We start from the raw sequence: 22,996 nt of genomic DNA on the forward strand, positions 1-22,996 counted from the left end.
TCAACTGTGCAGCAGTGGGCAGGTGTGCCAGGTGTGTCCGTGTGACTCCCAGATGTAACCTAGAGGTGTCCAGATTGGGTGTTAGAGGAGACAAAGGGCCTCATTTCGCCCCAGGGCACTTGAGGCAGTGCAGGTTGCTGTCCCAGCATGCCACGCTCCCAGGCAGGGCGTCCCTCAGCTTCCAGTGTCTGTCAGATGCTTGCTTAGCTGGGGTCTGGCCTGTTATGCCTCTTTGGGCTGATAACGTGCCACAGGCCAGCGAAGGTGACTGACTCTCCGGGGTGTAAGAAGCACCAGTGCGTGGGACCCGTACCTTTCGGTTTGCAGGACACCCCATCCGGCTGCAGCACGTAGTCCTCATGACAGCGGCAGGTGCGCTTGGTCCCTGGATTGTCAGTGCAGTACTGGTCACAGCCGCCATTTTCATTTGCACAGATCAGCTGGGCATTCTTGTCTGAGGACAGAAGGCAGTCTGAGGGGCTGGCAGGTCAGCCATGATGGCGGTCGCTCTTGTTCCCTTGGTAGGCGGCGTACAGCGGCAGGCTACTGAGACGGAACTTGGCATCACCTCCCCCGTGGACCGATTTGCAGGGAGGAGACCTGGAGCTGGGGGTCACACATCTGAGAAGTCCTAACAGTGGCAGCCTCGATGGCATTTTGAGGACTCTGGGCTGGTATGTGACACTTTCCCCTTCCAAGAATCTAAGGAGAAGTTGGGAACGGTTCTGGAGGTAGGGAAAAATTTCCCAGGGACAGTAAAAAAACTGCCAACAGAATGGGAAACTGGCCCGTGGAACGGCCAAAGGGAGAATTAATTCTAGGGGCAACCTTCAAGACCACGTGAGCCATCCAGGCCCTTGGTTCCAGCATAGGCCATTGGGCCAGACGGAAGAGGGGCGTGGTCAGTTCAGCTGCGCAGAGCATGGGCATCAGAGCTGGCTCAGCATGCGAGCTCAGAGCTCCGGTCTGGAGGCCTGCCTATGGCTCTCAATCGGAGCTCAGGAGGGTGTGCAAGCCTCTCAGGTCAGGGACCCTGTGAGCGCCTCCCCTCCTTCCTTTCTACTCTCTCTGGCGACACCAAGAAGAACCCATGTGAACAACATGAGGCCGTTGGTCTGAAGAGACAACCTTGGGGGATCCTCCAGCCGGAATACTGCTGCCTGTCTGGGCCATGGGACACAGACAGCTAGCTAAAGGTATGCTTGACGGCGAGCCGCGGGCCCCAGGAAGAACTGGAGATGGGTCTTTCCCACCTACGTGATTGCACACGCAGGCTTGGGGTTAAAGGGCTCCTAGGTGGGTTGTACTCCGTGGTACTTTACATGCCCTCCCAGAAGAACCGAGAGCCGCCTGTGGGAGTCCAGAGAAGTTTACCCGGCTGACTTGCCTGGTGGGGACAGAAGCTGGTAGTGACATAGGGACCCTTCCTCAGCTCTCTCCAGACCAAACCTCCAGGGCAGGGAGCCAAAAGGGACACTGAGTCTGAGACCCCAAACCTTAGACTCTCAGTTTGAAGAGAGTACTTAACGGGTTTCCCACAGGGCTGAGGAGGGGTTGGGCACCCTGTCCTTCCTTGACGAGGCTGAACACCCTGGAATCAGGGGCCCGGGCCCTCCCCTCCCCACTCCATCCGTCTGTGAACTGAGGCAGGAGGCTGGTCTTACTCTTCTCACAGTTGCGGCCCTCAAAGTCTATGAGGCAGAAGCAGACGTAGGACTGGAGGTGGTCCTGGCAGGTGCCCCCGTTCTGGCACGGATTCGAGGCGCATTGGTCCCCATCTGTGGGTGGGCTGTCGTTAGTGTGCCACAAAGAAGGCCCACAGGGGAGGGCCGCAAACGGCTCTTCACCTACTCACCGGTGTAGACCATCCAGAACTGCTTCTGAGGGGGAAGAAGAAGCCACGTGAGGCACGTTCATGGGCAGTAGTAGCAGCTAGTGTCCATGGAGGGAGCTCAGGGCTGTGGGAGGGGCTCCTGACCTTGGCCTCTGTGAGGGGCTTGGGGAGACAGAACCCTCTGGCGTATCTGAGGGGCATATTTTTCTATGCCCTTTCTAGAGACATCTAAAGCCGTGACGCAGTTGCCTCTGTCAAGTCAGCGCACCTGAGTTCTGGCCCTAATCCTGCCTCCCCCCACCCCACCCCTGTCAGTCTCTACTTCCTGACTGGATGCACTGTGACCAGCTGCCTCGTGTTCCTGCTGTCACTTCTTCCCTGCCTGCCATGATGGCCTTCCTCCTGAACTGTGAACCAAAACAAGCCTGCCTTTTCTTCAGTTCTTTCTTGTCAGGTATTTGGTTATACCAGTGAGAAAAGTAGCTTCTGCAGGTTCCCTGTATGAGGTGTCCTACCAGTGTGAGGACACTTTTGAAAGAGCTGTTCTGTGAGTGGGAGGGGGGTGTCATCCTGCATGATGTATCCTTTGAGTCTGTGAAATAGCCTGTGAGAATGAGGTGTTCTGTGTGCGGTGTAATGTGTGAGGTGTTCTGTGTGAGGTACCCTGTGTGAGGTGTTCTCTGTGAGGTGTTGTGAGGGTGTAAATTCTTCTGTATACATGAATTTCCTGTGTGAGGCCTTTTGAGTGGGAAGCCTCCTGTGAATGTAAGAACTCTTGTGAGAGAGGTGTTCTCTGAATATGAGTGAGGTCTCCTGTGAGTGTGAAGCCTGCTGCATGAGAATTCTGGTGAGAGAGATGTTCTGTGAGTGTGAGATGTGATATGAGTCAAAGCTGATCAGAGGAAAAAAATCCCTTGGAGAATGAAAAATAAACCCCTTGCAATAACTCCAGGAATGTGATTGACTGTTTTTTTTCCAGAGATGATGACAAAATGAAACATGATGAACCCAGTCTCAAAGATCGTCCTATCCTGACACACCCTTCCTAGGAAGAAACGTCCAAAGACAGATGTCTAACTAGAATGGAAAATGCTCAGTAATGTTTAAATATGCCTCTTCTGCAAAATGAAACTGCAGGGCTGGGCATGGTAGCACATACTTGTAAATCCAGCAGTGAGGAGGCAGAGGCAGGAAGACAGTGTTGGGGGCCTGTCTGGGCGTCAGAGCAAGACATTGCCTCAACAAATTAAAGCAAGCAAACAAACAAGAGAGAGACTCAGAATCGAACTGCGCATGGCCAGGTGTGGTGGAGGAAACCACGGTGCTCCTCAGATGTTTCCAAAGGAGCTGCCTCCTGTGGGGACAGCATTGAGTGTGTGTGGCCAGCCCTCCATGGTAGGGTAATCTTCCCTTCTCAGCCCTGGATCCTTAGGGAATAAGGGAATTTCCTCTGGGAAACTAGCAGACACATCAAATGTGCTTTAGAAGTTACTTTTATTCTGTTGTAGAAATTTGTCTATGGGCTTACAGTAGATGGCCAGTTCAGGCACCCTGTACACTGTTGCTAGGAGTCTTAGCTGGGGTCATCTGTGAGGGGAGGAGGGAGGGGAAACTGTGGTTGGCATGTAAAATAAATGAAAAAAGTTAATTAAATAAAAAATGTCCAAAAAGAAAGTAAATAAAGCGCATTAAATATTTTAAAATATTACATATTGTGGCTGGGTGGTGGTGGCCCACACCTTTAATCCCAGCTCTCGGGAAACAGAGGTAGGCGGATCTCTGTGAGTTCGAGGCCGGGCTGGACTGACAGCCTCCAAAACAATACAGAGAAACCCTGTGTCGTAAAACCAAAAAAAGAAAATTACATATAGTGTGGTTGAAAGTGGAAGCCTGTGTGTCAGGGTTCCTGTGTATCTATGTGTACTGAGTGACAACTACCACGGAAACGGGGAGACGGCTGCGAACACAGGTGTGACCCTCACACTCCCAGCTCTCTTCCTTCCAGTCTCAGTGTGCTACATAAGCGCTGGCCCCCGCCCGGGGTGAGGGGCACTCACTGTCCTCTCGGTGCTCTTGAAGATCTCTCGGGCCTCCTCAAAAGAACACTGCTCCTCAAGGCATTCTCTCTCCAGGGAGCCTGTCCTTAGCTCCTCCAGGAATGAGTAGGCACGCCGTTGCCGGTGTAGGACACTGTGTGCTTCCTCCTGGGTTAGGAAAACTGAAAAACAGAAGGTCCCATGCAATACTGGCAGCTTCCCCAAGCCGCTCGGAAGTCGCCCGCACTGGACCCTCCACACCCTCACTGCATTTCCCTCCACACCCTCACTGGATCCCCCACACCCTCACTGGACCCTCCACACCCTCACTGCATTTCCCTCCACACCCTCACTGGATCCCCCACACCCTCACTGGATCCCCCACACCCTCACTGGATCCCCCACACCCTCACTGGATCCTCCACACCATCACTGGATCCTCCACACCCTCACTGGATCCTCCACACCCTCACTGGATTTCCCTCCACACCCTCACTGGATTTCCCTCCACACCCTCACTGGATCCTCCACACCCTCACTGGACCCTCCACACCCTCACTGCATTTCCCTCCACACCCTCACTGCATTTCCCTCCACACCCTCACTGGATCCCCCACACCCTCACTGGACCCTCCACACCCTCACTGCATTTCCCTCCACACCCTCACTGGATCCCCCACACCATCACTGGATCCTCCACACCCTCACTGGATTTTCCCTCCACACCCTCACTGGATCCTCCACACCCTCACTGGATCCCCCACACCCTCACTGGATCCCCCACACCCTCACTGGACCCTCCACACCCTCACTGGATCCCCCACACCCTCACTGGATCCTCCACACCATCACTGGATCCTCCACACCCTCACTGGATTTTCCCTCCACACCCTCACTGGATCCTCCACACCCTCACTGGATCCTCCACACCCTCACTGGATCCTCCACACCCTCACTGGATCTTCCCTCCACACCCTCACTGGATTTTCCCTCCACACCCTCACTGGATTTTCCCTCCACACCCTCACTGGATTTTCCCTCCACACCCTCACTGGATTTTCCCTCCACACCCTCACTGGATTTTCCCTCCACACCCTCACTGGATTTTCCCTCCACACCCTCACTGGATTTTCCCTCCACACCCTCACTGGATTTTCCCTCCACACCCTCACTGGACCCTCCACACCCTCACTGGACCCTCCACACCCTCACTGGATCCTCCCAGGAAGTGAAGGAAACCACACTGGGCCAGCTCATGGAAACCACCCACATTAGATCTCTCAGTGATGAACACAGCTTGTCCATCTCCCTCAGTGACAGAAACAACCCACCCACATTAATATTCTTCCATTCTGGCATAGGAGCCAAAGAGCTCCTGTCCACCTCAAGGAATGGAAGGTGCATAGGTTGGCTCTCCGGTGGTTCACCCTCTCCTGAGGCCTGAAGGTCTAAGACATGACCAGCTCCAGGCTCAGTTGAGTTTAAATTGGGTGTGTTTTCATTGATAGTTGGTGACAGATAACACGGCACAGCCTTACAGAGAAGTATATGGTGATATATTCATTAGATAAAATGAAAATTTACCACATCTATGTGGTTTGACCTGCTCACTATATCTCTTAGGGATTTATAATGAGAAAATAGTTGGAGGGCGTACAAAAAAACTCAGATGTATCGGTAGTAATGTCTGAGGCTGCCAGATGGCAGTCTCCTGCGATGCCAGTGAACGCAAGGCTTGAGACGGGACATAGAGGATACAGTAAATCACACATTGTGCATACAGAAAATGTGTACACAAGCATATATTTAAATTCTTCATCTATTCCCACATCCGTGTGCCCTGCGCTGTGTCCTGGAGTCAATTCAGGAATCCCAAACCACACATCACCGGGGCTTCAGATCGAACGAGAACACTTCATCATCCCTGGGTGCCATGGTCACACCCGCTTCACCTGGGATTCCTAGTCCTGTGATTTGCTATACTGGAGATGTCCCATTTGGTCCCAGATCCAGCCTTCCCCACACAGCCCTGCCCTCACAGGAACTACGTGACCAGTGTTCCCCATTTAGCTTCGGAAAAGCAACGTTTGGTGAGGCAGCCGCCGTGGTTTGGACATGCTGAATCTGAGGGTTCTTTGGGACACCCCAACAGACATGGGGTCTGAATCCTAGGTATGAGTGTGGGGATGGGGATGAGGGTTTTTAATTAGCTAAAATTAGTTAGGGGCGGAAACCAGCAACGAAGACGAGGCCCCAAAAGACAATTATGCTGCATAAACTGTGTGGCTAGGATGTGTGTGAGCGGGGTAGCCACGGGGAGGCGTGTGACTGGGACGGGAAGAGAGAGGATGGGGGACAAGGGCAGATAAGGAAGAGTCCAGCCGGGCGGTGGTGGTGCACGCCTTTAATCCCAGCACTCGAGGCAGAGGCAGAAGGATCTCTGTGAGTTCGAGACCAGCCTGGTGTACAGAGCCAGTTCCAGGACAGCCTCCAAAGCCACAGAGAAACCCTGTCTCGAAAAACCAAAAAAAAAAAAAAAAAAAAAAGAAGAGTCCACAGCAGCGAGTGCATCGAGAAGAGGGCTTGCGGAAATGGAGAGACGATTCTCCCTGTGCAGAGACGGTGTGTTTAGAGAAGCGAATCCCACACGGGCCTTGCTGGGAGGAACTGGCTTCAGGTGGGGCTGAAAGCGGGGCTCTGGTCACCAGGAGGATGCTGGCATAGTCAAATGGAGGGGCCTCTGGGAGGACAGGGATGAAGTCAGAGGAATCATTTTAGGAAGGAACAGCGAGAGGGAAGAGGAGGGGCTGAGGACCGCCGTGTCTTTGTCAAGCTGGAGAGCCTTTCATAATGTGTTCCTGGAGAACTGGTCTGGTTTGGAAGGAAAGTGCCGGAACGCTGCTAAACAGGACCTGTCAAGAACCAGGCAGAGGAAGACGCATCTGTCCCAAGCCACTGGGGCACACACGGTTTGATCAGGGATGAGGGGTGAGTCCTTAGGAAACACGAGTTTGCATCAATAAACCTCCTAGGGTTCCAAAACAAACGGGATCCCAAGGTCTCCACCCGGCAGCAGAGTGTCTGGGAAAGCCGGGAAAGGGCATCTGTAAAGCCATCGCTGCCCTGTACCACTCATTCACAGGAGGACAACCCGCTGCGATCGCTACTTGCCGTGGGCTTGGAAGGGGACAGTGCTAGCTGGAGGACCCATGCCACCATGCATGTGAACATTCATGGCAGCGGCTCTTCTGGCAGGTGAGGCTCTGGCACTTTCTATGCATGTCCTCAAACTGTCTCCCCTGAGGTCTCAGAGCCATGTGTGTGTGATGTGTATGTGTGTGTGTGTGCATGTGTGCGTGCATGCATGCGGTGTGTGCGTGGGTGTGATGTGTGTGGTGTGTGTGTGTGTGATGTGGTGTATGTGTGTGCGTGTGTGATGTGTGTGGTGTGTGTGATGTGTGTGGTGTGTGTGTGTGGATGTGTGGTGTGTGTGTGTGTGGATGTGTGGTGTGTGTGTGTGTGGATGTGTGGTGTGTGTGTGTGCGTGTGTGCATGCGTGTGTGTGATGTGTGTGTAGATGAGGCGTTGTGGCTGTGACCCACAGGGCTGACTGAGACAGTGAGCAAACCTGTAGCTCAGTGTTCTGTGGCTGTCCTGACACATCGGGTCGCCTGCCTCAGAGCTCTGCACTGAGTGGCCTCCAGGGTCCAGCTTCACAGGCGGTGTCCCCAGGGGGCAGGAAAGCTCCCTACTTCTAAAAAGTTTTTGGAAAACAATAGCCAAAGGCCCTGCCCGCATGAAGCACAGCCTCCCTCGCAGTGGCAAACATCCAGACTCCCTTTGCTTTGGGCAGGGACACACATCCAAGGGAGCCGTGAGGCGGTTCCTGCGCATATCCCAGCTGCTGCCGCAAACAGCTTGGCTTCTCCGCTCACCCAGTCCACAGAGATACCCTCCCTGTACGGACGGGACCCGCATACCTACTGCTCCTAGCGGTCCCTGGAGCTGGAGCAGGAAGCAGAAGAACACCAGCCCCAGAGACTGAGGAACCATGATGCCGCTGTGGCCTCTCGCTGGGGCTTGTCCAGATGCCTCTGGGAGGGCAAAGAGCAGGGGGGAGGGGAGGGGGTGGGGAAAGCTAGAACTCCGTGAGGCTGGTTGGAGGCTGGCTCTCAGGGCTGTCTCCAGCCCTTGTACGTCCAGGGAAAGGAACGGCAGGCACAGTGGGCTCTGACTAGAGGTGGGAACAGATGTCACGCACACCCACAGGGATGACACCCTGAAGGCCCAAAGGCTGCGACCTGGGACAGAGCTGCAGGGGAGACCTGGGCTGTGAGGCCCTTGCTGGCTTCCAGTAGCTGTCTCGCCACGGCTTCCCACACCGGAAGCAGCAGCCCTCCGTAGGTGGCCTGGGTCCTGTTCCTCCATGTCCTCTGGCCCAGGCCCCAGGTGGGGCTTTTGGACATGGGACTTTCTGTGTGAAAACTGGGTCCATCCCCGAGAACATTCATGATTACGCAGCCTCCTGGACCATACTGTGGGTTTGGGGTGGACACTCTGGGTCTAATGTCCTTTCCAGGGACGGGTACAGGGCTGATGGCTCTTTTGGGAGCCAGACCTCGTGTAGGAGCACTGACAGTACCCATCCCATAGTCTGCCTCAGGGGCGCCTCTGACTCCTGGGGTCCCTTCAGACTTGACAGTGCTGCCTCTTCTGGGCTAGAGGTCAGAACTCGCCCAGCAAAGCCCAACCCTCTCGTCACAGGGTGATTGTGGGGACACGAGAGGAGCCGCAGCAATTCATTCCAGCTCCCTTTCCTCCCCTTTGCACGCCAGGCCGTGACTACTAAGCATCCTCGGCGCGTCAGAGGGCAGAAGCTGAGTCCACATGGTGTTTGGGCCCCCCCCCCGAAGTTCCCTCAGCAGATGGAGACCTCCCTGTGGCACATGTCGGGGCTGGCTGCTGGGTGTCAGGTGTCAGGGGTTTCCACGTGGACCTGCAGGGGCCTTATCTCCTTGGCCTTCCTTTCATACCTGTCCCGTGGTGACTGTGAGCACTGGGCCTAGTCCTGGCTCTTGGTTTGAAGGGGTAGGCATGGGGGCCATTGCCTGTCTCTTACTCTCGCAGGGAGGACAGGCAGGCTTCCCTTGGGATCTCGGAGTCCTTTGTGCGTGTCTGCATGAGCTCAGGCACACCTTCCCCTACCTTGGGATAGGAAACACTGAGCCTCATTCCCAGCCACGCCCACCTTTTCCTTGGGTAGCTTCCCAGGGCTCTCCCTGCAGCCCGGTGCACATGAGAGACCTGGAAACTTCCTCCCTGATGTCTAGTTTTCATAGTTCTGAAAGGACGCACCGGGGGAATAGTCGTCAGCTGTCCCCCCACCACTGAACCCTGCATGCCACAACAGTGACCTTCCAGGTAAACGAGCCCACGGGTGAAATAGTGACTGTTACAGGGGAAACCAGCTCTTCTCTGATTTGGGCTTGAGGCTGGCTCCACCAAAGGGAATTCATGTCTGGTACTACAAATCTGGCCGAAAAATAAAACAAACAAAACAAAAAACCTCCATGGTTTTGGAGTTTATTGGCCCTATGGCCTGTGTGTGTGTGTGTGTGTGTGTGTGTGTGTGTGTGTGTGTGTGTGTGTGTGTGTGTAGGTTACTGGCCCTATGGGATGTTTATGTGTGTGTGATACCATTGTTGTTTTGTTAAGCAGACATGCTGCCATGCTATCTCCTAACTAGTTTTTCTATAAATTATAGTTTTTCTGTTTTCCAATAATCAAAGTTTTTATTTTTATTTGTTTTTATTTTCTACCTTCGAGGTAGGATTTTTTCTTTACACTTTGAGTTTCACTGATTATATTTGTTGTCTTACGTGAGTAGCTCAATAATTCTGTCTTTTTAGATTACGTGTGGTACAACCCCAGTCATACTTCAGCTGCAGCCCCTGTGTGCTGATAGTAGCTATCTATTTAGCTCTAGGGAGCAGAGTTCCAGTGTCATTAGAGTAATGGCCAGACTTCAAAATACCCATTGCAAACTGTCTACTCCATTGTTTTGTGTGTGCTGGGAGCGGTACTATCTCCTGTTTGATGACAGTAACTCTAACTGCCCTAAACTTCATTTCTTTTGTTACTAGCATTAATACGCCAGATTTCTTTTGTGTTTATTTGGGCTAATCTTTTGCCTTCCTTTCACTTCCAGTCATTGCTTTCTCCTTCGGCAGTGATCTGCCTGGCCTACTTGGTGCCGCCTTAGGACAATAGTGACGCCGTGAGCCAGCCATGTCTGGATCCATCTCTCCATCACGTGTTCGTGTTTTCTGCTCGCTATTCTTTCCCCATTTGTCCACCCCCCTTTCTCACAGACCAATGAACTTCCTTCACTGTCTAACCCTTCAGGGAGGAGCTGGGAGTGTGTTGTTATTCCTCTGTAATGTCTCTGCTGCACGCCTCCGGTCCCCCTCACATTTTTCACAAGTACATCCTGGTACTATTTCCACGCCAACGCTGTCTGATAAGGTGTCACACGCCATCATGATGTGCTTGGTGACTGCACACCCTCTCCATCCCACCTGCCTCTTTCTTATCCTCGCCCATCACTAAGTACACAGTGCTGGGACCCCACTGCCTTTACCAATATGGCGGACAGCGGGAGTTGCTGGCCTTCATCTAATCTCCATGCATACAATAAAGACTTCTGACTTTAAATGTTCATCTGTATCAGCAGTAGGAAGTAAACGCCTCCATGACTGAAGCATAACATTTCTTCGTGTTTTGAGACAGGGTCTCATTGTGTATGCAGCTCTGACTAGCCTGGAACTCTCTATGTAGACCAGGCTGGCCTCAAACTCACAGGGGCCCGCCCGCCTCTGCCTCTGCAGTGTCGCCATTAAAGGCGCGCATCACCACGCCGGGCAAGACGTGACACTTTAAAGCGTCTTTACAAGGGTGAGATCGTAAAAGAGGGTGGCGTGTTTTGAACAGGCAGGGCAGACTACATCCCACGCTTATTCCCACATAACACACGCACCAGAAATGCGCAGAATCTTTGCACTGTTTTTTATTTTATTACCATTCTCTGAAGATGTGGCCAGTTATGGCTCTGCAAGCCACAGGACCGGGGAGGAGGGATTTTACCTGGACAAACAGTGGTGAGCGAGCCTCGGTGGCCTCCCATGGCAGCAGGGTGAGGAGACAGGGAGGGACCGTAAAGTGACAAATGTTCAGCAGCATGAGAGCATAAATACACCCTTTACACCCAGACCATATATACACACGTGAACATATATACATACATACATATAAAAATATCGCCCTACTAGGCACAGAACGTTTCCAAGGAACAGAATTTGTTTCTCAGACACACACAAAAGGGGGGGATAACAGTTCTCGTGGCAGTTCTGCCGTGACTTGAATGAAGGCTGTAGGTTCCCCCCATGGGCGAGGCGAGGGGAGGGGAGGCGGGGCCTGCCCTGACGTGGACAGGCAGCCGGTGCCTGTGTTGCTGGGGGATGGCTGACAGCATGGATTTTTACATTTTCTTTAAAAATAATAAAAATATCCTAATTTAATGATATTCTTTTAAAAAAACAGAGAGTCTCCTTTTTACTGTAGAAAAGAAGGTTAATATTTTAAATTATACTTTACATTTTTCGTGGAAACAAAACCTATGCAGATGTGAGACTCTCGGTGATTTCTGACTGCTTCTGGTGGAGGCGACGCCCCTGACTTACCAGGTCTTCCTTCACCTGGGATGGATGTGTTCCAGGAAGTGCCAGGTCTCGGTGAGAGTGCCCCAGAAACCATTCAGTTATATAAACAACGTGCTTCGATGTAAACCCCAGTAACAAAAAATAGTTTTATATCAAATACAGTATCAAATTGTCATTTCATGTAAACACAGTGATTCTTGGTAAAGATTTGAGGCCAGTGTACCACAAAAAAATGGCCATGGGATTAATCCCTGCTTTAAAAAAAATCAAAAACTTATAAAAGACAAGAGTCCCTTGATCCCCTCCTGGGCTGTTGGTAGAAAACTGTCCACTCCTGTTAGAAGTGCCTTCCTCAGGATGATGGTCCCACAGAAAGCACCAGAGAGGTCAGGACACCTTGGAGAGGCTGCACAGCAGGGTCTGTTGGCTGCCCACGTATGAGAAAGGGCATCTCCCAGCTTTCTGCGCAGGGGTCTCCTGACCCGTAGCCCCGCCTCTGTCCACTCCGGAGTTTTTAAAGTAGCTTTGGTGGTGGACCATCGTCTCCTGGGTTATGCTCATGCAGTGCCGTCCTGGTGCCAGGGCCCCCGTGTCCTCTGAAGCCCACGGTGGACAGGGTCCTCCTGCTTCCGGATGTCTTGGCGCACCATCCCCTCCCATACTAAGCAAGCCCAAGCAAAAGAAAACTGAGAGATTTGCATGCTGGTCTACTGCACGGCGGCCTCCAGCGCCTGCCACAGAGGCCTGGCCACTATCCCTGGAGCTCGGAGAAGGGAGTGGGGTAGCCCTCGCTGCAGCTGGAGGAGTTGCTCAGCACGGCTGACCCTGGACTGGAGTCTGCGGGAAACCAGTGGAGACAGACTTCGGCTCTGGCCCTTTCCTCTGCACACCTAGAAACCTCTCTGCTTTTAAACGGGCTCTGGGCTGAGGATCTTGGCAGGCTCAGGGCACAGCTGGCGCGCACATTGGGTCTTACCTGAGCTGCTCAGACACTGAGCTGAGCTGGATTTGCCCAGGAGGGTGGACAGACTGCTGGCTGGCACCCATCCCTCCTTGCTGCTGGTCAGGTCCCGGACATACCTGAGAAGGGAATTCAGTGGTTATAATGCAGCCCGTGCCCACAGTCTGTGGTTGGGTGCCTCTGAGGTGGGCACATGCTTACATCTGAGGAGGGATCACACAGGGGCGTGTCTGAGGAGGGATCACACAGGGGCGTGTCTGAGGAGGGATCACACAGGGGCGTGTCTGAGGAGGGATCACACAGGGGCGTGTCTGAGGAGGGATCACACAGGGGCGTGTCTGAGGTGGGATCACACAGGGGCGTGTCTGAGGAGGGATCACACAGGGGCGTGTCTGAGGAGGGATCACACATGGTTATGTCTGAGGCAGGATCACACAGGGGCGTGTCTGAAGTAGGAGAGCGTACTGCCACCTTACCAGAGCCCCTCGGCGCCCTCTTCCACTACTTCCACCGTATCTCCACTCCTCATGGCAAGGGCGTCAGGGCCCTCCTTCTCATCATCCATCACCACTGTGTATTTACCCGGAACCTGAGGATGACAAAGGGGCAAAGCTTGTCAGCACGCGCTGCCTCTCAGTGTCAGCAGGCCAACAACACATCCATCCTCTCTCTCCTGTGTAGTGCCGGCTAGACAGCAGCAGGCGTGCCTGCGTCAGAGCAGGCTTCCGAGTGCCAGCAAGGGGAGGAGCAGTGCTATATTGTGTGGGGGGTCTGGCTTAAACTAGAAAGGACCCTAGTGTCAGGGGATGGCACAACTCTCATTGCCGAGGATAAAAATGGATGCAGCGATGTGTTCACAACACCACATGTCTTTATGGGCTCCTGAGCGCCCTGCTAACCTCCAAGCCAGCATGGATATAGCCTTAGGAAGGCTCAGTTAGAACACACTACTAACGTGAGGTATGGGCTTCCCCCTAAGAAGGCGTGAACCCTGCTGGAGCTCTAGACAGGTGGGCACACAGAGCCACGGGACGATGGGTAGTGGACTGTGATCCTTGTATGTCTGTGGATGGAGAACGGCAGCTGCAAAGGACCCGGCCAGGGTGGGTTTCCTAGAATATCTCCTCTTCACAGGACACAGGGCCCACCCCGAGCCACCTAGAATATCTCCTCTTCACAGGACACAGCGCCCACCCCGAGCCACCCACAGGGAGGCCAATGTTACCAGCTTCTTGGGGCCCACTCCACCATCTTCCTCTGCATCAGATGAGTTGACGAGCTCCTCTGCACTGGACCAGCCCCCGTCTTCCTCAGGGGCCTCCAGTGACTGGGATGTTTTGCTCCAGCCTAGGAGAAACAGCTTCCTGTGAGGTCCACGCTCATGATGCAGTCACCATTACCCCAGTGTGTTCCTTATGAGGTCCACAGGCCCCTGGAATAGATAGCTGTGGGACTCTGAACATGACCTGTCATCTTCCTAGGTTCACCAAACTGAGCTGCACGCGACAGCTCTCTGTCTCTGTTGGAGTCACCTGCTTAGACTGGTTCCTTCTATACCGTTGTAAAGTGCTGGGTACGTTCTACCGTGACACACAGTGCAGGGAGACGGGGTGTGAGCATGTCTGCCTCCATCTGCTGGGCCACTCTAAAGGGTAAGATGAGGCCCAGGCCCTTCTTCAGGTCCCCAGCTCTTCAAACCCCACCTACTCAGACTCCACAGCAAACCCTGTGAAGGGAAGAGGGCTTCAGTTAAAGCTGAGATTGCAAACAACTGCTTTGCTGCCAGGAAAGCAATTTCCAGCAAGAATGACCAAATAAACCCCTGCCCTGCGAGATGCACACAGCTGTGGTTCTCCTGGACAGGTCAACAAGCAGGAGGATGCCAAGGCTGTGTGTGGGTATCCTAGCAACCCAGGTCCTGCCATCCGGCAAAAGCACAGGATTGGCCAATGGCCCATGTTTCCTACTGCTTCCTTCTCGTTTCTCTTGCTATATGCTCCAAAGGGTAGCATCAATATTTCCCTTTTTGGAGAGATGGAGATCCAGCCTGCCTGTCGGACCTGAGGCCACGCACACCTGCTGCCGTGTTGTGTCAGGTGCTGGTGCAGTGTGGGGGTGTGACGGAATGACAGAAGAGCCCCCGAGAAATCAGGTGACAAAGAGGTAGCTCTGCAGCCACCCCATGGCTGAGCACGCTCAGCGCCAGTGAGGAAAGCCCTCTGCTAAAGAACATTGGGAAGGTTCTTCTGTCTTCCTAGGAAACAGACAGGCCCAGATAGTCCTCAGATATCAACCGCGCAGGCTCAGGACCCACCCCCACTATGGCAGGACCGGCTGAGAACCTCTGATCTGCTTCCCTGAGGCCAGACGCAGCGCCTGGGGACAGCTGTGTACTTGCTTCTGGAAAGTGTCATGCTAGGCTTGCGTGTGTGTAAGAACTGGGCTGTAGGGGTTTCCGGCTACAACCATCTACCTTCGTGCTCCAAACACACGTGCGGGCAGCCTGACCCTGTCTTGTTCTCCACCGATCATCATGTTGCCTCAAAGCTCACCTGGGGGGCGGGGCTCTATCTAAACAGCCAAGTCTAAGGACACTTGGAGCAGACGGACACTCCCAAGAACAAAACCTTCCAGCATGGGAGACCACACAGCTGGTCACACGCTACACGGAAATCTTTGCCTTCCTTAGTGAGAGACTTCCAGCAGCTCACCTATGGCAGCTAACACAGCTCACAAGTGTCGGTTGACCCAGAGTAGCATCAGATCGTGTTGCTGTCTGCTGGGCACTCTATTAACAGGAAGCCCAACATGCCGGCCTAACAGTGTCTAGGTGCCAGATGTGAGACAAGGACACAACAGAGTTTAAAAGTATGATGACCTCAAATTAGGCGCCATCCTTCTCTTTGGGGATTCTGGGAGACTGCATGAGAATGTTAGCCAACTGCCTTGTTCAGCTATCCTCTCTCTCTCTGTCTCTCTGTCTCTGTCTCTCTGTCTGTCTGTCTCTTCCCCTTCTCTCTCACAGGTGTGGACTGTATCTGCACTACAGAAGGTAGAAAGGATGGGGGTGACTAGCCCCCACATGTCACCTGGTCATCCTCTCTGCAACCCAGAAGGCTGCGCTGATGCCACTCAGATTCACGGGAAGGGACCCTGGCAGAAACAAGCCACTGAGCCAGAACAAGGTAGAAAAACAGCATTTGCACAGCCACAGCTGTGTCTGTTGCCTCCAAACACCATGTCCCACGGGGCGGGGGTATCACAGGGTCCTGGGCAACACGTGCAAAGCGCTGAGTGGGTATAAGCGAACCTCCACAGACATGTCAAGATCGTGAGTGGCTCCCTAGCTATGGGAGCGCAGCATCGGAGTGTTGGGCATCTGCCCATTCATGAACTTAGGTAGCCGCTGACCTATGAGGGTTGCAGCTGGGTAACCAGGGCTTGGAGCATGGTTTGGGGGAGGCGTAGAATAAACCTGCCCCTATGGTGAGGGTGGCCCTAGGAACCCTCTCCTGGAATCCGAGATCCTTGGGATAAGGGAGGACTTGGGTTTTCCAGGGACAAGGAAACAGGGACCCAAAGCCCAAAGTGTGGAGCTGAACTCAGTGGCCATCTGCCTGGTGCAAAGACCTGATTCTTCTGCCTGTTTCCACCCAGAATGGTAGGGCCAGCTGGTGACTCGGGGGAGGGTGCTGGTACCACGGCCCTTTGAACAGGGCACCTGCGGGCTGCACCAGCACTGAGTGATAAATCTCAGTGTAAATGCTGGTCAGCCAAGCTGTGCCTGGGCCTCTCTGCTTGCCAACGACGGGCCGAGGCGACAGTAGGAATGTGGCATCTTCCGGCACCTGTCACCAGGTACCAAGCTGTGAGCCACCAGCTGTTGCTCCCGGCTCGTCTGATCTATCTGCTGTCACCCTAGGTACCCTGCACGGCCACAGACAGCATGCCTGGCTGGGGTTCAGGGGCTGCCGCGCTACCTCGCAAACCAAAGGGAGTCGGGTCGCTCTTTACTTCATGCCGCTTAGCTTTTTTGTCAGGACTGGTCGGAGAGGCTGCAGGGAGAGGAAGAGGCAAAAAGACAACAGTAGAGAGAAAGCAGAGGAAGGAGGCAGGCGAGGTGTTTTGAGATGAAATGGCTGAGGGATCGCACAGGGAGGCGGGGAGGCCCGGAGAGCGGAGGTGGCGGGAGGTGGCGGGAGGTGGCAGGAGGTGGCCTTAGCCGTCAGTCATCATCTTAGGGGCTGCCCTCAGCTCTGTTTATGAAGGAGTGCAGGAACAGAACAAGCGTTTCTTTCATTCAAATTTGAAGCCAACTAAGAATTATAAATTGGGGAACCCTCTAATTCTTTGGGCTTGTGTCTGTCGTTTGGGAGAGCTGGAGGACTGGAAGGGAGCACTGTGCACTAGAAGCCATGCCAGGGCTAGCCCGAGCTTTGGCCACCAAGGAGCATTCCCAGACATCGAAGCTATTTCAGCTCTCAGTTCAAAGGCTTTTTTCCCTCTGCCCCTGGTCACTGGCAAACACCCTGGAACCTGGGCATGGTACTCAGCAGTCAAGAGTCATGGCAGCAAGAAAGGCAGAGGCCTGCAGAGCCAATGGGAAAATTCGAGGTGGGGTGGGAGAAGGGGCCGGGCCGGATAAGCGGTTAAGAGCTGCAGGTTTTAGCAGGCCGCGCTTGAAAGGCTGGCTCTCTCTGCATCCAAAAGGCACCCCTAAAAGATAACGTCGGGCGTCTGTGTCTACTCGGCGTCAGTTGGCAAGAATGATGTGGTGGGTGTGGCTGTGTGCAGCGCCAGAGGTCGCCACACAGAGATGGCGTGGAAGGCAGTGGGGGGGTTACTGCCTCTTTACCTTTCTGACCTTTGAGGTTAGCCAAGCCCTGCAGCGTGAAGCGCTTTCTGGAAAGCGCAGAGCTTTCAGAGGTAGAGCTAGGGACCGCATCGTCTAGGAAGGAGGAGAGACAGAATGCAGAGACACAGCATCTGGGCGGGGAGGGAGGATGACAGGGTGCAGAGGGCGCCAGCCACGGACCTACACTCACGAGTCGGCGGGCAGAGAGAAGCCGCCCAGTTGAGGGTGCTCCAGATGGAGGCGCACAGTGACTATGGATGAGGGGGTCTGCGGGGAGGCCAGTGTGCAGGAGCGACCCTGAGCTTTCCCATGCTGGCTGATGGACATTCCATGTGCAATGTCTGAATGGGTCACAATGCAGTTGACACTCACCTTTGCCCTTCTCGGGGGGCTTTGGCAATGACGAGCTCACATATCCTTCCAGGCTCAGTGGGTCTGTCTTCCTGTCTTCCAGCTTCTTGACATTTCTTGTGTTCCCTTTTGTGGGACTGAGGGCATCAGGACCAATTAAGAGACAGCGTGTCAGTTAATTTCTCAGGACTGTCTGAGCACTGTTGTCACTGAAACATCTTGGCTCCTAGACTGTTCCCTCATTCAAAAGTTGGCGACCAACTGCCACCAGGCTGTGCACCCTTGGCATGCTGACTACAGTCAGAAGTGATCCACAAACAGGTAGTTGTGAAGAAGGGGACTTGCTGAGGCAGGTAGAGCTAGACACGACACCTTTGGGCCCTATGGACAGGCGTAAGCCACTGACACATAATCCCCAGATGATACTGGAGGGCCGTGTGCACTCATCCAGTGACACAGTGAACCCTGTGGCGTGTGCGGAAGCGCTGCCATTTTTCCTCATGTCTTGGGGACATGTGGCTTTAGTAGGTCCCTTCGCCTCGGTGTCCCCTGTGCTAGGACTGTAGTACGCCCGTCTACTTTCTAGGCTCTGATTACCACATGCCGTGCTCACCTGGTGCTGGATGGCGTGGGCAGAGGAAGGCTGTGTGACTGCTCCAGGGCTCTGTGTTGGCTGGCTTCTGTGGGAGGGCAAACGGCCGCGCATCACTTACGGGTGGAAACTGAGCACCTGTGTGCTCACGGGCTAAAGGCTCTCGGACGGTTGACAGTGGCACACGGGAAAACAGACAGAAGCCAAAGGGAGCCTCACCCCGGCAGGCCTGGAGCTGGCTGGTCAGAACCTTCCTAATCTCATTCACCCATGCTGCTTTGATCTCAGGAGTCGGGGCCTGTTCCAAAAGAGAGGCGGGGATTGGTGCAGGTTCCAATAGATACCCTGGAGGACCATCCCAGGAACCAACAGGCCCCTGTGCGTGACAGACAGAAGGAGCTTGTGTATCTTTTAACCCTGCAGCACAGAATTGGCTGCAAAAGGCTGTGTCTATGCAGGTGCCCAGGGCATGGCAAGGAGAGACAGTTACTAGCAGGGAGGTCAACTCTCCTGGCGATGCCGGTGTGCTGGGCTAATTGCACATGTGGCCTGGGCTGCAGAACAGATCTTCTGGGAGTACCCTCTATTTGAACTTGTTTTAGGTGCTGGGCACACTCACACCAGATGGGTGTGACCAGGTCAAGAGAATTCACCGTGGTCCTGCATTAATACAGAGGTCTGAAGCCCAGCCTGAGTATTACTTCTGGGACAGCTGCTGGGCTCCAACCTTGATTCAGCTCTGTGAGGTTTTCTTGGCTGGGTATAAAACTAGGAGGCACAGTGGGGCTGCGGCACTACCACCCCATCTTCTACGACTCTGAGGGCAAGTAAAAACCCCAGCCAGGCTGGGCTAGGACTTTCATGGGAAATGTATGCCTGGGCCTCATGGAGAGAACGTTGTCCCTTGAGTCTATTTTGTGGCTCTTCTCTCTCTTCCACTGGCCAACAAGGACAGGTCACCATACTTTCCTCCACAGAGCCAGGCAGTGTGGACAAAGCTCTCTAGAGCCACCATGATGTTTGGGAGCAAGAGCCATTTCTAGTAGCGCCTGTCAATTACCCTAGACGCACTTGTTCCCAAATCCCACCCCGGGCCTAGCACATCCTGTGGCCCTGGAAGCAACCTAGAGCGACAGCTCCTGCTTCTGGGGGACGGACCTCATGGAGATCGTTGACCTGGTTCTCATCGGCAGTCTCCCAGCGGCCACCCCGAAGAGGCTCAAGGGCTCCCTCAGTCCCTGGCTTGCTGGACAAGCGAGTGGCCCTACCTGGACGATGTAAACCTCCTCTCTTGCATTGTACCAGATCTCGAACTTCTTGGCGTCACCCTTCACATTCTCTGTGATGCCCACCGCTGTCATCTGATGGCACAGGGACAGAGACAGGTATCAGTATGCAGGGTGGAGTCACGCGTCCTGTTCAGCGATGATGGAAACTAAACTGAGGGGACGCATGGGGGTGGGGTCATGGCTAAGGGTGGTGGGAGCCCCAGTGCTCCCACGGGTAGGAGCCGGGTGTCTGATAACCCCTCGTGTTAGACTGAGGCTTGTCGGTAACTGAGTTCCTTCCCTCAAATCTCTGGCTGGGTCACTCACATTCAAGGACTGCTTGTAGCTGTAGGAAGGGGCCTTCTCGTACCCCTCCCCGTTTTCTTCCCTCTTCTTGCAGAAGAGGACCGCCTTCTCGTGCAGAAACAGGTGCCGCTGCATGGGCTTGAACCTGGCGAGCTCCTTCACCTTGGTGTGGCCCCTCTTGTGGTCTGTCCACACACTGAAGGAGCCCTGCATCAGCAGCTTCCCCAGGTCACTGAGGTTCCCCTGGAACGCAGGACACACGTTGGGGCGTGCAAGCCCGGTGGGCTGGGGTGGGCTGGGGCTCTAGTACACACTGGAAAGACTACAGGCCATAGAGTTCTCTTTGCGGCACATTCTAGAAGGGGCAAATCAAATCTCGGGAGGTGGTAAGAGGTCAGCAGGCTGCAGGGCTTGGAGGAAAGAGGAGGCATAGCATGTCGGAGTCATGGTGGAGGACAGTACCCAGAACCCTAATGTACAGGGGACTTGAGCTAATGGCATATCCCCACAGGCCTGTCAGGTGCAACACGTGGTCACACCAAGAGTTTACGATGGAGGAGGCGGGGGGGCAGGGCGGATGCCTATGGGATATGAGCTTCACACTCAATTTTAATAAATCTAAAACTGTTAAAGATAAATAAAATCTAGTTATTTAAAAAACCAGAAAATGAATGCTAAATGGACGTTCAGAGAAGCAAAACCCTTCTAGGTTGACTTGAAGTGGGTCTGTACAGAGAAATTAACTCTAGCTAGCCACTTTGTAATTAGCCACTGGGCCCACCGCATCACAGAAAACATGGGGTCCCACCTGGCACCCAGGAAGTAGACAGGAGGAAAGAGTCTTGGGGTGCATCCCTGTTAGAGAGGCCTCACCCTCCTGGGGGAACAGTTGTGGCCTGCTCCACATCTGGACAAGCTCCTGACTCAGAACCTGGGGCTGCCTTAGGCCCTGGGCCATGTGTGTCCACGTCAAGACTGAGGCCCTGGGCCATGTGTGTCCACGTCAAGACTGAGGCCCTGGGCCACATGTGTCCATATCAAGACTGAGGCCATGGGCCACGTGTGTCCACGTCAAGACTGAGGCCGTGGGCCATCTGTATCCACGTCAAGACTGAGGCCGTGGGCCACATGTGTCCATATCAAGACTGAGGCCGTGGGCCATGTGTGTCCATATCAAGACTGAGGCCGTGGGCCATGTGTGTCCATGTCAAGACTGAGGCTGTGGGCCACGTGTGTCCACGTCAAGACTGAGGCCGTGGGCCATCTGTATCCATGTCAAGACTGAGGCCGTGGGCCACATGTGTCCATATCAAGACTGAGGCCGTGGGCCATGTGTGTCCATATCAAGACTGAGGCCGTGGGCCATGTGTGTCCATGTCAAGACTGAGGCCGTGGGCCACGTGTGTCCACGTCAAGACTCAGGCCCTGGGCCACATGTGTCCACGTCAAGACTGAGGCCGTGGGCCAAGTGTGTCCACGTCAAGACTGAGGCTGTGGGCCACGTGTGTCCACGTCAAGACTCAGAGAGTTGGAAGTACTGATAGGATGACTCCTATCAAATTGTTCCCGAGACAAGGACCAAGACAGAACAAAGGGCATCCTGTTCTTGGCACCAGGGTGACACAATAGGGCCTTACGTCATAGCCGGTGATGGCGATGAGGTGCATGGAGTCATTCACCGCCTTGAGGATGCCAAGGATGGAGCTCAGTGCCTCTTGAAGGTCCTCTGCCCCCTCACAGTTCTTGCTATACTTCAACATTTCCTGAGGGGGGTACAAGAGGATTGCAGTTATACCCCAAGATCTCTCTCTACACCCCCAGGGGCAGCTGACCGTCCCACAGATGCAGACTCCAAATGGGGTCCCTGGAATCCTGGTGTGGTCCCTGGACAGACACCAGCACACCGAGCATAGCGAGCCACTTTGTCCCCTGCCCCGAAGCCAGGATGGACAGCTGGGTTCTGCAGAGCAGGAGCTGCCTGCCTGGCAGCTTATCACACTTATCACACTATGTGCACACCTATCACACTTGCTTCATACTGTTGTCACGGCCTGGCTAAAGGCACAGTTCTACCCTTTCCTGCCCTGCCACACCGAGCAGACTCCAAGACAGCGACTCCTTGATCCCCACCGTGCTAGGGACCAACAGGACAGACAGGGCTTGGCTCGCATACCCCATCTGGAGAGGCCACAGGCCTCCGTATAGCTTGCCATCTCCATGTCCCTGGCATTCTACAATGCCCAGCACACAGTAGGCTCACACAAATGGCTGAATGGAGCAGGGTCACAGCAAGGTGGAGGATAAGTGTCTCATAAGAGTGCCTTTGGGCCTGGGGCGGGACTCAAGTGAAGAACAGTCTGGGCTAGGCCCTGGGCCCCCACAGACACTGGGCCAGCAGGCAGGTATGGCTGACCCAGCACGGCTGCCCTGGAGGCTTCACCTTGAGCAGCAGCTGGTACTTGGTTATTCTCTGCACAGGTTTCAGCAGGTAGGAGTCCAGGCTCAGCTTGTGGTCCAGCTTCTTCTGGCACTCCTGCAACCACCAAACACTCGGTCACTCACGCAAGGCCACGGCTCTGTCTGAGGCCCCGAGGAAGGAAGTACTAGCATGGGGGAACGGACTCAAGACAAACCTGGAAGAAGGGGCAGTCGGAGCACTGTCTCCACAGGCTCTCGGACCGCGGCTTGTTCTGACAGTACTTCTCGTAGATCTGGAACTCCTCCATCTGCAGCCGGGAGGGACAAAGAGAGCACAGGCTGCTTTCCAGTCACACCAAACCCTTTTCTGATCTCAGAGCTGAAGTTGCTGCTGCTCCCTGGCTAACTCTCCCAGCCAGGCTTGCTGTTCACCGACATTGGAGCCTCATACCCTAACCCTCTCACCGCTGACCATTCGCAGCCCAGAGAGGTGGAGAACAAGCCCTGCCAAGAGGCTGGTTTATAGTTCAGTCTGTATGTATTTAAATTCCAGGGTATTCTCAGGCAGTTTTGCAAATTATGCAAGTATTTTGTAGAAATACACTTGAGCAGGACTTGAGAGATTGCTTGGTGGTTAAGAGCACTGGCTGCTCTTGC

The 22,996-nt window shown here is 54.2% G+C and overlaps 2 protein-coding genes across 15 annotated transcripts in view; both read right to left on the minus strand.

Annotated features, from left to right (window-relative positions):
- LOC101828456 overlaps window positions 1-7,963 on the minus strand; it is a 28,948-nt gene extending 20,985 nt beyond the window's left edge. Inside the window, exons 1-5 of the mRNA XM_040733391.1 lie at window positions 7,851-7,963; window positions 3,892-4,052; window positions 1,856-1,880; window positions 1,665-1,778; window positions 314-454 (exon numbers count right to left, since the gene is read on the minus strand). Coding sequence (XP_040589325.1) covers window positions 314-454; window positions 1,665-1,778; window positions 1,856-1,880; window positions 3,892-4,052; window positions 7,851-7,923 — 514 coding nt within the window. The 5' untranslated portion in view covers window positions 7,924-7,963. The remainder of the gene's footprint in view (window positions 1-313; window positions 455-1,664; window positions 1,779-1,855; window positions 1,881-3,891; window positions 4,053-7,850) is intronic.
- A 2,958-nt stretch (window positions 7,964-10,921) lies between these two features.
- The window catches only part of Mcf2l (MCF.2 cell line derived transforming sequence like), a 137,070-nt gene continuing 124,995 nt past the window's right edge, over window positions 10,922-22,996 (minus strand). For 7 of the 14 annotated variants that reach the window (XM_040733566.1, XM_040733565.1, XM_040733569.1 and 4 more), the window contains 14 exons: window positions 22,555-22,647; window positions 22,362-22,454; window positions 21,559-21,684; window positions 19,943-20,164; window positions 19,616-19,708; window positions 18,567-18,645; window positions 18,369-18,435; window positions 17,777-17,892; window positions 17,405-17,497; window positions 16,530-16,604; window positions 13,775-13,896; window positions 13,026-13,138; window positions 12,565-12,668; window positions 10,922-12,425 (listed from right to left, as the gene is read on the minus strand). In XM_040733566.1, the coding sequence (XP_040589500.1) occupies window positions 12,340-12,425; window positions 12,565-12,668; window positions 13,026-13,138; window positions 13,775-13,896; window positions 16,530-16,604; window positions 17,405-17,497; window positions 17,777-17,892; window positions 18,369-18,435; window positions 18,567-18,645; window positions 19,616-19,708; window positions 19,943-20,164; window positions 21,559-21,684; window positions 22,362-22,454; window positions 22,555-22,647 (1,482 nt within the window). In that variant the 3' untranslated portion in view covers window positions 10,922-12,339. Of the gene's footprint in view, window positions 12,669-13,025; window positions 13,139-13,774; window positions 13,897-16,529; window positions 16,605-17,404; window positions 17,498-17,776; window positions 17,893-18,368; window positions 18,436-18,566; window positions 18,646-19,615; window positions 19,709-19,942; window positions 20,165-21,558; window positions 21,685-22,361; window positions 22,455-22,554; window positions 22,648-22,996 lie in introns of all 14 variants that reach the window. The other 7 variants (XM_040733573.1, XM_040733575.1, XM_040733576.1 and 4 more) reach the window with 3 other exon arrangements.

Source organism: Mesocricetus auratus, unplaced genomic scaffold (assembly GCF_017639785.1).
Source record: "Mesocricetus auratus isolate SY011 unplaced genomic scaffold, BCM_Maur_2.0 Super-Scaffold_100031, whole genome shotgun sequence".
Classification (NCBI taxonomy): domain Eukaryota; kingdom Metazoa; phylum Chordata; class Mammalia; order Rodentia; family Cricetidae; genus Mesocricetus; species Mesocricetus auratus.